This window comes from Lepidochelys olivacea, assembly GCF_965140295.1.
Source record: "Lepidochelys olivacea isolate rLepOli2 genome assembly, chromosome: 17".
Classification (NCBI taxonomy): Eukaryota; Metazoa; Chordata; order Testudines; family Cheloniidae; genus Lepidochelys; species Lepidochelys olivacea.
This window is the reverse complement of record NC_140427.1, coordinates 6891407-6904546: the sequence shown is the minus strand read 5'-3', so window position 1 is coordinate 6904546 and position 13140 is coordinate 6891407. Positions and strand designations below refer to the sequence as shown.

The 13140-nt window shown below is 37.7% G+C and overlaps 1 protein-coding gene across 4 annotated transcripts in view; it reads right to left on the bottom strand.

The window, feature by feature from the left end:
* USP32 (ubiquitin specific peptidase 32) overlaps positions 1 to 13140 on the bottom strand; it is a 153092-nt gene that overhangs the window by 19184 nt on the left and 120768 nt on the right. For all 4 annotated transcript variants that reach the window (XM_084650999.1, XM_084651000.1, XM_084651001.1 and 1 more), the window contains exons 18-26: positions 10726 to 10807; positions 7933 to 8007; positions 7064 to 7202; positions 5977 to 6082; positions 4905 to 5078; positions 2984 to 3158; positions 2054 to 2205; positions 1356 to 1467; positions 355 to 566 (exon numbers count right to left, since the gene is read on the bottom strand). In XM_084650999.1, the coding sequence (XP_084507125.1) occupies positions 355 to 566; positions 1356 to 1467; positions 2054 to 2205; positions 2984 to 3158; positions 4905 to 5078; positions 5977 to 6082; positions 7064 to 7202; positions 7933 to 8007; positions 10726 to 10807 (1227 nt within the window). The remainder of the gene's footprint in view (positions 1 to 354; positions 567 to 1355; positions 1468 to 2053; positions 2206 to 2983; positions 3159 to 4904; positions 5079 to 5976; positions 6083 to 7063; positions 7203 to 7932; positions 8008 to 10725; positions 10808 to 13140) is intronic.

Below are 13140 nucleotides of genomic sequence, written 5' to 3'. Positions count from 1 at the left end.
CTCAAAATCAGATTTCTTCTGATCAGAGTGGATGCCTGAAAGCAAGATAGATTAGACTACAATGAAAAGTCAAAAATGCGTCTTAGCACTAAGGAAATATGCTAAGAGTCTCTGAGGAAAGTAAAACCCCTACATTAGACATGGTGGATAAACTTTCAAAGGAAAGCATAACACATGCTCATACAACTTAACATGTATGCCTACATAACAGGTGATTGTGCAGATAAATGGGTACTTGTGTGCCCTTCCTAGGACTGCAAATATACATTCATCACAGCTTCATCCAAAAAAAAACCACTGCCTTTTACAAGTAGCCTACACCACACATTTGCAACTAGTGCAGAATATACTAACCATTTTTCTGTGGACTGCAATGATGTAGCCTATAAATGGACTATCAGAAAGCAAAGACATATGACCATTCATCATCCCATTGGCAAGGTTATTCTCTGTTCCACATGGCACTACAGTATTTGGCATTCCATTTGGAATTAGTGTTGGTCTGGGGAAATCCCCATTCATCATTATGTTGAGCATTCCATTAGCCGATGGCCCAGTGGAGAAATCTGAATTTAGGTACAAACACATGGTTACTGAATTATGATACTTGCACCATTAATATTTGTGAACTATGAATCAGCTGCTTTGGCTACAAATCAATCTGCTCAAACTTGCTTGTTAAATGCTATCTTATATAGAAGTGACCCATGTCATTTACTGAATGCCAGGAATCTATACTCCAAAGTATACACGGACCACAGACAAACATTCACATCTATCCCTTAATACCACCACTTCAAAAACAATTAAGTCTTTGAGAAACAGATGTAGCCAGCCCCAGTCACAATATACATCCCACTGTTAGCAGCGTGTCTACTGCTCAAAACAGAAGAATGAATCAGATTCTGTTCCCAGCTTTGCCAAAGATTCACTAGGTGACCTTCAGCAAATCATTTCTCTGTGCCTCCGTTATGCTCCTTTTAAAATGGGTAAATTTAAGATTATGATCTGTTGTGAAGTTTAATCAATGTTTATAAAGTGTACTGAAGTCCTTGGATAAAACACATAACACAGATATTATTGTCCCAGTATTGATGCCAAATCTAATTATAAATACACAATTAGCAACAGCAACCAGAACTTGTAACAGTGTTTTGTTTTGTTTTTTAAACATTTCCTGTTCCATCCAACTGAGTGTATGAAATATTCTTCCCTTCCTCCAAACCATACTTTTTCTTTAGCCTTATCTCTTTCCCCATTATAAAGTTGGATTTTTTCTGTACCTCGCCATCTATACCTGATCAATACTCTTGGATCAATTTAAACAAAAAGGAAAATGAATAATTTTGTTTTACCTGTTTGCACAGGACTAGACGCTGACGTGGGGGATCCTGGGACCGGTATCTCAAACGCACACAAAAACCCACTCACTGATAACCGAACCTTCTGGTTGTCTTGAGGAAAGTTCTGTGGAGAAAAACAGAATAAAAGGAATAATAGTATAATATAACAGCATTTAGTATTTTCCACTGTGATCCTGCATATATTTATTGTTGAAAATATTTTGTGATGGCAAACTTGGCTTTAAAGTATATACATTTTATTTAGAATTAATAGGTTATTTCTCATCAGGCTTCTGCCCTAAAATATTTGGTAGCATTTAAACACATTATATCACTGCTTGTCTTTGAGTTAGGCCTGGTCAAAATGAGAAAGTTGTATCATTTTACCTAAAAATGTGATTTTGAAGTCACTTTAGTTTAACTGGTGCAAATAACTTTGCTTTGGTCTGGTTCTAGAGTAGTTTATTTGGATTCAGCTTAGACCAATTCTAAATTAACCCTGGTTTAAACCAAAATAAAAGCATTCACATGGACTCACACCATTTAAACTAAATTGATTTAAAAATCACATCTTTAATTAAACTGGTGCAGTGTTCATGTAGACAAGATCTTATGTTGAAGATATGAAGGAATTTTAGTATGTTGATGTACAGGCTTCAGTAATTACTCTAAGTACTGAAAGGATGCTGGTATCGATGAAAGCATGTTACCTTTATATTAGAGCTATGTACTTCTGCAAGAAGAATCTGTTCTGGTTTTAGCCCACAAAGTTCACTTAGCTGCTTTTTTAAACCTGTATACTTTTCATCCATGTTCAGTCTGAGCCCATATCGAACAGGGGTGGTACCATCTAATTTAATTACTTTAAGAGAAAGAAACACACTTTAGTCAGCAAAATGGCAGTGTTTTTGTGAGAATAATACAGGTCACATTTCTCATTTATTAAAAAACTATTGTTTCTTCCATTTTAAGACTTGATCTTTTCATTGACTACCAGACACTTTTCTAGCATTTCCAAGACAAAAGAAGGTCTTAATACTGGACAAGAGAACCTTCATTACCTGCTTAAGTGTGGGAGCAGCAGTTAAGGGTTTTTTTGTTTTTTGTTTTGTTTTTTAAACACTATGTCTTTTTTTTTTTTCAATGTCTTAAGATCCAAGCATGAAAAATTATTTTTCTTCAGTAAAAGGTTTGAAGATCACGGTACAATTCTGCACTGGGCAGACTCTCAAAAACTATCTGTATAATCAAATTGCTACTGACCTGAAAGCGGTCTAGAAGGCCTCAAATGCTGAATATTACACACTTTAGGCATCAAATCTTTTAGTTGAGACAAAAGAGATGGCAGCACCTGAACTATGCTCACTGCTATGTAAATATTTGACAGCTAAATCATTTTTTTTGTTCTAGTGTAAATGAAGCCCACTGAAATTAGGTAGCTTTTAGTAGTGTAAAAGGGCACATTTATGCTACAATATTTTACCTCAACTCCAAGAAAGGTCCAGATGCATTAGTGCTAAGTGCCAGTGTAGACAGGACTCTTACCACTGTGCCCTGAAAACCTCTTCTGCATCACTGCTGGAACGTGAGTATGTTTTAGGACAGGCAAGACTAGAGTGATTTAAATTCGGACTACCCACCTGTAATTTCTAAGTGCATGTAGCTATCCATTGGAAGAGGCAAGGATAAAAAATTAAAAGGGTCAAATCGAACACTTATGTGCCCACATGTTTTGCATTTTACTTGGGACCTTAGCTGCCCATGAAACAAATCCACTACGATTGATCTGTTTCTTCTCAGATGATTTTCCCAGGCCTGAAACAAAGTGTAAAATAAGTTAGAAATGTAGCACAATTGCTTGGACTTGGTAGAGGGAAGTGTGTTACAAGATTCCAAGATATTTATAAAAATATGGTGTTAATATATGCTGTACTTACTATAAGTTATTTGACCAGTGTTGTAAACAAGCAGGAAACAATTTAGTTTCAACATGAGAAAAACATTTGTGATTTAGGACAATCAGCCAGGGTTACAGCTTCTTTAAGTAGCTCTCGACACAATCACTGGCTATCTTTTCAAGTTTTGCTATACATTGCTTCTGAAAAAATGACTTCCTTAAGATGACATTGTGAGGTTCCACATTTTTGTTCTCATAATTTTTAGGTCAAATTTACTCCGTTTACCAACAACAGTGATTTTTCTAGCTGCCTTCAAATACAACGTAATCTATGAAAAATTCAAGCTGTATTTATTTCTGCCACTATTATCATTTGTCACTGATAATAAATATTCTGCTATTTCAATTTAGTGATCAATTTTTTTTAAAGGTATGAGGCAGAAATAAATACAGCTTGCTCTTCCACAGATCTACAAGAGTAAAAATCTATCTGTGTAAGACAAAGAGAGAAGGTTCAGACACAAAGGGAGAAGACTGGCTGAACAGAAAGGTGACATTTGTACAAAGTCAGTTTTCTATTAATGCAATTTAAGAGATGTTATGTTTACTGAAATACCAGTATATTAATTATTCCATTATATTAATGGAAAGCCTGCTTGAATCCAGACCAAAACATCCTTCTAAAGTGTTTCTACGGATACACATAACACATTGTGTATCTACATAACATCAGTAAAGTTTGGTAAGTTAAGAAAAAAGGGGAGAGTCTCATTAACTTTTACTCAGCATCCATGTGACTGAGAGATCAATAGCTAGAATTTAAGGATCTATCCTACAAAAATATTTATTCCCAGCATTTACAGTTTCTACTGATCCAAATACGATCCTATGTTCAGTTCAGAGGTAAACACTGTACAGATCCAGTATGTAACAAAAGAAAACGCAACAGTATTATAATGGAAAATGTAACCTTTAACCTTACTGACAAAATAGAAAGCCAGTATCACAAAAAAAGGTGTATTTACCAAACTACTAAGAAACCATGTATAACTACCAGAAATACCATAAAATCCGCAGATATAATCTGGCTTTCATTTTAGAGTGCTTGGCTTCATATATATTTCAACTTGCATGAAATCTGAAATTTGAGGGCATATCGCAGACTCCAGAAAGCGAAAGCCAATAAATATGACCAATGCAAAGGTCATGATTCAGAAAGAATTACTGTTTACAAAAAATATACTTTTGCAATGTTAGATAATGTTACGTTGCAAGGTAATATTTATTTTAACCTTTTATGGCAGAATCAAGCATCCATAACAAATTTCCTTTTAACCCCACTCAGAGGTGGGCAGGTAAAACTCTTTATGCCATGGGCAAAATATTTCAGAAACTGTCCTGCCGTTCTACTGAGTCTACAAACATTCACACACAACGTGCTTCAGCGAGGTCATACAATTGCATGGGTCTTGCTGAAATTAACAGATAAAATCATCACCACTTGCTAAAAGTATTGTGAGGAATCCTATATTGTATTTCAGTTGGATTAAATATTGCTTTAAAAAAAAAATCTGTATTTCACTGGTTCTAGAGTGCTGTCAGAAACCTGTGTGTCAGTGCAGATTCTACTGGCCAAGTGTCAATAACTTCCAGTTCAGACACACCTCTGCTGCTACCTCCCAATCGGGTCGACCGTCACTATCTTTCAGTTCTACATATGGCTTATCGTGAACTCTGTTCAGATCCTCATGAAGACCATCCAGAAGAAAAGCCAGAAGCTCCTGCGAGTCCTGCTGCTGGAAACCATTAAATCTTGGAGCATATTTTGCTATCGTCCACTATATAAAAAAAGAGTAAAAACCAAGAAGTTATTTGATAATAAATCACAGAAACCTTTACTTATAACAAATTAACCTAGTGAAGATGTATGATGGTGACCAGTGTAATAAACTACATTTTTAAGTGTTAAAGATGACCACATAAGTTTCCAGGGTCAGAGCGAGGCCAATTGTGAGTTGTGAAAGGTCTTTCATCTCTAATTAAAGAGAAATAAAGGACCGTGTTGTCAGCCTGATGTGCACATAAACCAGAACCCACATTAACATTAGTGACTGTTCTGAATCTACGACTTCTGCACTGGATTATGACATACCCCACAAAAAGGGTATTACAATGATCATCGTCATGTGTCATATTCATGACATACCTATGTGTGCTTGTGTGACACATCCTAAATTGTAATTTAATCTCATAAGAGATTTCTAAATTAAAATTCCTTTAGGTGGGTATCAAACGGTACACTAAATATTCAAAATCCCTTCCAGTCCTACATTTATACAATTCTATTTCTCCAAAGACTGCAAGTAAAATTCACTACTGGTATAAACTACCTACATCACAGACACTTATAAGCTGCACACCTAAGAAAAATATGAATCTTCTCTCAAACTGTCAATACAGAAACACTGATGGTAGTATATTTATTGAATGGACTAAAGTTTTGAAGGCTATATTTACCACAGCCAAGTGGTAAAGAAATGTTTTAATGGTTAAGTTCAAAGCAAATATGACCATTAAACATGCTGAAGTATCATTAAGGAAACTTTTCAAGATTATGAAATAAACAACATCAAAAAGCAGAAAAGGAAAATACATTTGTAATTTTTTTGGACAGTAAAATTTTTGTAATTGCACACCACTTTGCTACCTATAAATAAGGGCACATTAAATCCTTACCCGTAGTTTTAATGGAGCTATGTTCTTTTGAGTTCCACTCCATAGTTCCTGAACCAAATCCCCATAGCACTTGGCCATATGTCCTTTCATTCCTATTGGATTTGTCCTAGAATTCATAAAGTGTATTCATTGATGTTTAAATAAAATAAGCGCTTACAAAGCATGGTGGAGGAAAGTGTTTCAGGGTAGCTAGTATTGGTTTATCTCATGCAGCAACAGAAGTCTTCCTTTTTAGGAATGTCTACTCTAGTGCCTGTTACCGGGGTGCTATTTCAGATTTGGGGGGGTGGGGCGCAACTTTCATCACGATTCCAGGGGCTACTTAGGCACCTGAAAACTCTAGGTTTTTTTCCCCCCAGATAAAGGGGAAAGGGGCTCAACCAAAAATTATAACCCGGGGGGGAGGGGGGCCTCAGCTCAAAAATTTGAAAACTTCTCAGGGTGCAGGCAGGGGTTAGCTAGGGGCTGTGTGCCGGGAGGGGTGGGGCTCAGGGTGCAGGGAGAAGAGTAGCTAGGGGCTGAGTGCAGGCAGCGGGTAGTTCAGCATGCAGGCAGGGGGGTAGCTCAGAGTGAAGGCAGGGGCTGTGTGTGGGTATGCTGCTGCGGGGGGTTTGCTGTTGTGGGGCCAGCCATGCACTCAGTTTCTAGTTGGCACAGTGGGGGCAGCTCTGCAGGGTAGGGGAAGGGGTGCACTCTACCTGCCCAGGTACATGATGGCTTGGGGGAGGAGGACACATCAACATGAGCCCATGCCCGGCTCTGTGCAGCAGATCAGGAGGCAGGTGCCCAGTCCTCAGCAGCGCTGCCAGTGGTGACTCCATGGCAGGGGACAGCACAGAGGAGCAGGGCAAGGAGGGGGAGCATTTCCCTCCTGCTGGGAACTGCACCCAAATATTGTGAAGGACTCAAGGAGGGGCAGGTCCCCCCACCCTCTGCCCACCCTAAATGGCACCCCTGGCCTGTTGGGAAGTTGAGTGCTTATAATATTGTGATTGAAAGGACATAGTCATGCTGCCCACTTTTGAAGGCAAAAAGAATTTTAAAGGGTTAAAACATTTAAATGCCAAAGGTCTCACATACGCATTACCTGTTGAGTTCATAAAGATGTTTTCCTGAGATGAAATACCGTGTTAGAGGTTGTGTGTTACTGACACACTGGATACTAGAATTCATGAAACATGTATTACCCAGATTACTTAATCCAGTGGCACCCTTTTCAGTAGGAACTGAGGGAAAAGAGGTACAGTTATTTAACATGATATATTTTAAACACATAAGAAATAAAAGAAAAATTAATCAATGGTGAGATTTCACTAGAAGATTACAACCTCCCTCACCCTGCCCCCAATTACAAGATGTCAGTTAATGTGAAGACAACAGACCTCTGAGATAATAAGTGCCCTAAATTTTCATTGAAGTCAACAGAAATTGAGGGTGTCTGGCAACTTGCTAGAATTAGCCCCATTATAAAACACGGAAAAGATACTGGTAATCAGTGTAATCCATGTTGTTTCTGCATCAGTAAGTAAATGATTTTCCTATTCTGCAGTAGCATTACCGTATCATTGTCATTTTTTGTTGTGTTATTCTTGTTCAATAATACCGAAGTCTTCCTTCAACTTAAAAAAACGTAATACACAGAAATATGCAAGTCTTAGACTACAAACGAGGTGAAAAGGAAGCAACTGATTTTTCCAAAAACTGTTAATCCAATTTCAAATTTAGCTGTATTCAGAGTTTGCTGAATGTTGCAGGACTTGATTACCTCTGAATTCAAACCCCAACACTTTTAGGAGCTAAATCTACAACACAGAACAAAACAAATAGAATAGTTCTAACATGTCTGCACCACTACTTTCAATCTTTATGTTAAAAACAAAATGGTTCCACAAACCAGAATATTTTATTGGGGTTTTTTTCCCTATCATACTTGTGTTACTGCACTTGAACACTTACCTTTATGTCTGTCTATTTTACTACTGTTTGCTATAAATGACATCTCCTCTGGCCAGCTCATGTCTTTGTTTCGAACTAGGAAGCAACACAGTAAAACAAGTTTTATTTTTACCTACTCCAGAGAGCTGAGCATGTAGTTAAAGTGATTTCACTCATTTCCAACTGTTTATTAAAATGTAAAAATTGGTTTATTATTTCAAGTTAGTATTCATTCTCAATTTTGTTTTTACTTTATTAACCATACATAAAGACTCCATTGGTAATCTTGAGATTTCTTTCCCATTGTAAAAGCCAATTTTCAGGGTTTATTGACTTAATATTGTAAATGGCATCAGATAATTAGATAGATAGATTATAGGTCCAGATGCAATATCTTTCTCTTTAACAGCAAGATAACTTTTAATTACAAAAAGAACAGGGGTATTTGTGGCACCTTAGAGACTAACAAATTTATTAGAGCATAAGATACAGCCCACTTCATCCTATGCATCCAATGAAGTGGGCTGTAGCCCAAGAAAGCTTATGCTCCAATAAATTTGTTAGTCTCTAAGGTGCCACAAGTACTCCTGTTCTTTTTGCAGATCCAGACTAACATGCCTGCTACTCTGAAACCTTTTAATTACAAAGGGACAATAGATTCAAATGTATTTAGATATCAGCATGAGGGGAAATTATGACATGAAACCATGCCTCAAGGAGAGAGCAAGATTTAATGTGGTAACTTATTCATCAAGTATTCATCAAATTTTACGCCACAAAACTCCACATTCATACCCAAAAGTAAGTTAAACGTGCATAGAGGGTATGTCTACACTGTAATTAGACACCCACAGCTGGCCTGTGCCAGCTGACTTGGGCTCAGGGGCTGTTTTATTGCAGTGTAGACTTCCAGGCTTGGGCTGGAGGCCAAGCTCTAGGACCCTGTGAGATGGGAGAGTTCTCCGAGCTTGGAAGTCTACACTAGAATGAAACAGCCCCATTGCCTGAGCACCAGGAGCCGGGCCAGCCAGGAGTTATCTGCACTGTAGACATATCCAAAAAGTGTAACAGCTCTATCATTATTTTTGTGCAAAAGTTTAAGTTTAAAAAGATTTTTGTGACATTATAATCAGTACAAATGCAAGGCTTGAGGCCAATGGCAGTGTGGATTAAGTTTGTACTTAATATATTCCCAAATGTAAGGGGGAAGCTCAAAAGTCTGGCATTAAGTTAGCTGAAAGGTCACAAATCTATATACCTTTCTGCCATTGACAAAGGTCCACTCCTTTTTAACTGCTGTTTCCAGTAGTGGTTAGTGTGATGCTGGCAGACCAGGTGCCAGCTCATGCCAATGCCCCAAGGCCTTACTAAAGGTTGAAAATGCATAGCTGGAAACCAGTCTGGCTCACCTGTTTGTTAGTATTGTTAAAACAGGAATTAGTTTTGGAGATGTTTTTAGTGTTTGGACTTTATGAAATGCTTGAGATGCATTAATCTCACTTATAGTATTTGTATCCCATGTTATAAGGTGATATTTAAGTGTTTGTTCTGTAACTATAAAAGTGTCTGCAAAGAAACTGGAAACTCCCACAGTCAGGACAGAAGCATTACCAGGTGTGAAATACTAATTAATAACAAGAGGTGTTATCTCCTGCCCAACAAAAAGGTGGTCTATGGACACCAGGCAAACCATTGTGGAACATCAATGGACAAAAGACTGTTGATTGCTCTCCCCACACCCATGAAGCGGGGACATGCACAAACACTCATCCCATCACAGCTTGAAATGTGGGGGAAAGGAAATGAAAATCCCTGTCAAAAAGCAATGGTCATCACAGGCTGGCTGGAACTTGAAGAAGGCAGTATTTCTAAGCATAAGCAAGAGATTTCCCAAGCTGCCTAGCTTGATTTAGTCCTAAAGGACATCTAGAGCTTGCACATTACAGTAGCTTCTATTACCTTTTGAAACCCAAGACTAACTCATTTGTGTGTACGCTCACCTGCTTTTATCTTGTAAATAACTCATTTCCTTTTTCTAGTTCATAAATCTTTAGTTAGTTTACTACAGGATTGGTTACAATCTTTGGTGAGAGATCTAAGGTACAACTGACCCGGGGTAAGTGACTAGTCCGTTGAGACTGGGTGTAACTGGAATATTGTTTTGATTTTTGGTGTAAGGGACTATCTATCACAAAAGCAGGCATCTGGGTGGCAAGTTAGACCAGAGTACCCAAGGAGACCGTCTGTGACTCCATATTAAGGTTGTTAAAGTGCTTGTGGAGCTCACACTTCATACTTGGTCAGTGAAATCTAAAAATTGGGGTTTGTGCCTTCGTTTGTAACAGTCAGCCCGGAGTCTGGCATACACGTTCGTGAGCCACCCCAGACAGCTTGACACCCAAAACGTGCCAGGTGCTTTTGAAAGACAGAAGACGACACGATGCCTGCCCCCAAAAAGTTTAAAACCTCACCCATTAGGGACTGAAACATGCAGTGCCATTTCATGATCTGCTGCTTTCTAAATATGTTGAAGTATCACAGAGTGCATTCTTGCAAACCTTTGTAAATAAAAGCTTTTCTGTGTTTTTTCAGGAGGAGGTGGTGTTGGAGAGGCTGCTTTGCTCTTAATTAGTACTGTAAGCATTGTGGACCGTTCCTGAGATTTTCTTTGTAAACCAATAATTATATAAGGGATGTATAAGTTTTGTTCCCAAAGCACGGCATATGTTTGACATAGAAAAATTACATATGTCTAAAATATATCTGTTGATCTTAATGCAGAAACTAATAAATCTTCATTATCCATTTTTATACCTTCTATTACTAAGTGCTGCTCATCTTGGATTTTCAGGTATTCTAACATATGATCCTCATCATCCAGAAGAGTAAGATAGTTCTGCAAAGAAAAAATTACTGTTTATTTCTTGTTTTTAAAAAAATTCAGAAGCTATTTTAAATTTTAATCTTAAAGTAACAGGACTCAAAGAGTATTAGTCATTTCAGGACATACATTGGTTACCAGCTCCCTACTTGCATACGTTAATTAAACAGAGCTACTTACTTGCATCTCCAAAAGTATCCACTGGCTTTTTAGATAAAACTTAAAAGGTATGTATGGTTTTTCCTTATAATGAGGATCGTGGCATATTGGATGAAACACTAGCTAATTCATAATCAAGAGTAGGTTTTAAGAGACATAGGCAAAAACAACATGGCCTATGAAAAAGCAAAGCAGGAAACAACGATATCTAGCTAAGGTAAATTATTTCAAATTCCAAGTTGTAATCATATGTGTTTTTCACAAATGCCTATGGGATTTAAGAGAACATCATTGACCATGAATGGCCCCAGTGCTCTTAAATCCTTTCAGCACTTTTCAAAATCTTCCTCTACAGTAACTATTCACTGGCTTCCTAGAGCTGATTTGACTTCAATATGTGGTCTCAGAAGTTTTATCATCTTCCATCCTCTCCTCCTTATTAGGACATAGGGAATCTCCATTTATAGATCCTCTCCTAAGGGATGTCCGAACCACGTGCTCTGTCGACTTTCCCTCAGGCACCTGTCAGCTTTCCCCGCAGTAAGTAAATAGGTGTGTAGGTAAATTCTAAGGATACACTCTGGCAGCATTGACTTATACAGTCTCTTATTTAGGAAAATCTTTTTTCTTTTGAATATGAGCTATTATATTATGCTGTTTAAGCAAAGAAATATTAATCTATTACATTCTGACTCCCCCTCTATTTTTATCTTCGTTAGTTATCTGTGATTTACAAAATAGGACCAGCATGACGCACATTTGGTTTTGGTCTGCTTTTATTTTTTCCAGTGAAATCTGTAGAAAAGCCACATAAGCAGATTAAACATTTAGGATGTTATTCAGGAAAAAAAGGAGTTCTCTTTTTTTAAATGGTAGTCTCCAAATTTTGGGTTGGCTTGATTGCTATGTGAAATGTGGCAACTGGCAATAAGCCCACAAATAATGCCTTTTTCAGACACTCACTTGAGATACCAAGTGACAAACAGCCACTTTTCGCCAAAGAAACAATTCTATTCTTCTGCCTAGTCCACAGTTTTAAGTTAATGGACAAATACTACACAAAAACTAATGAAGGTACTTCTCTCCAATCAGAATAAATAAAAAATTAATAAATATCAGTGCAGAAATGCTGTATACACCATTAGGCATAGTAGTTAATTTCATGGGACAACATTTCTTATGGTGACTGTCATGGTTTCTTCTTTTCCTCATAAGCATACAGCTACATGAGGATCTCCATATCTAACATCACTTCCTATGAAAGCAATTGTAGTGCTTTCATTTGGGGAGACACAGTTCTAGTGCAAATGGCCAGTGTGGACTTTTCTACATTATAAAACTTCAATATGTTTGGACACAGCTGTGAAGAATTGAGCTCCCTGACATGATGGTTACAATAAATTTGCAGACACTGTAGATCAGGGCAAACCATGTTCCTCATCACATCAACTATTCCAGGGGTTCTCAAACTGCAGGTCGGGATCCCTCAAGGGGTCACAAGGCTATTACATGGAGGGTTGTGAACTGATAGCCTCAACCCCAAACCCGCTTTGCCTCCAGCATTTATAATGGTGTTAAATATATAAAAAAGTGTTTTTAATTTATAAGGGGTGGGGGTCGCACTCAGAGGCTTGCTATGTGAAAGGGGTCACCAGTGCTAAAGTTTGAGAACCACTGAACTATTGTAATTCTTCACTGACATATTCTAACAGCAACGTTCTACAAGGCAGTAATTTCCCTTTACTATCGACACTTGTGTATATTTTGCTTTGTATATTAAAATAATTTAAAATGTAAACACATGAAGAAAGAATGGTTCCTGGACGGCTGCTGACATATTGAAACTGACAGCCTACATGTAACAGGCCGCACTGAAGGAAACACATTTTTTAATCTACCTTTAAAGTGGGTGCTATGATGCTACAAATTAGCTCTAAAAATTCAACAGAAGAGGGCTGAGTTGTAATCACATCAGAAAGAAAACCAGGATATATGTAAATTAACATCAGTCTTACAAAGAAAAATTTGCCACATTCTTCACCAAGCAAATCTAAAGATTCCAATTTCACAGCTGGGAGCACATATGAAAACTAACATGCAGGTGGTTGGTCAAAGTCTTTAGTGTCACAACCATTCTGGCCCAAAATTTTCAGACCAAAGTGTGTAAATAGCAGCTACAGCACATGCAT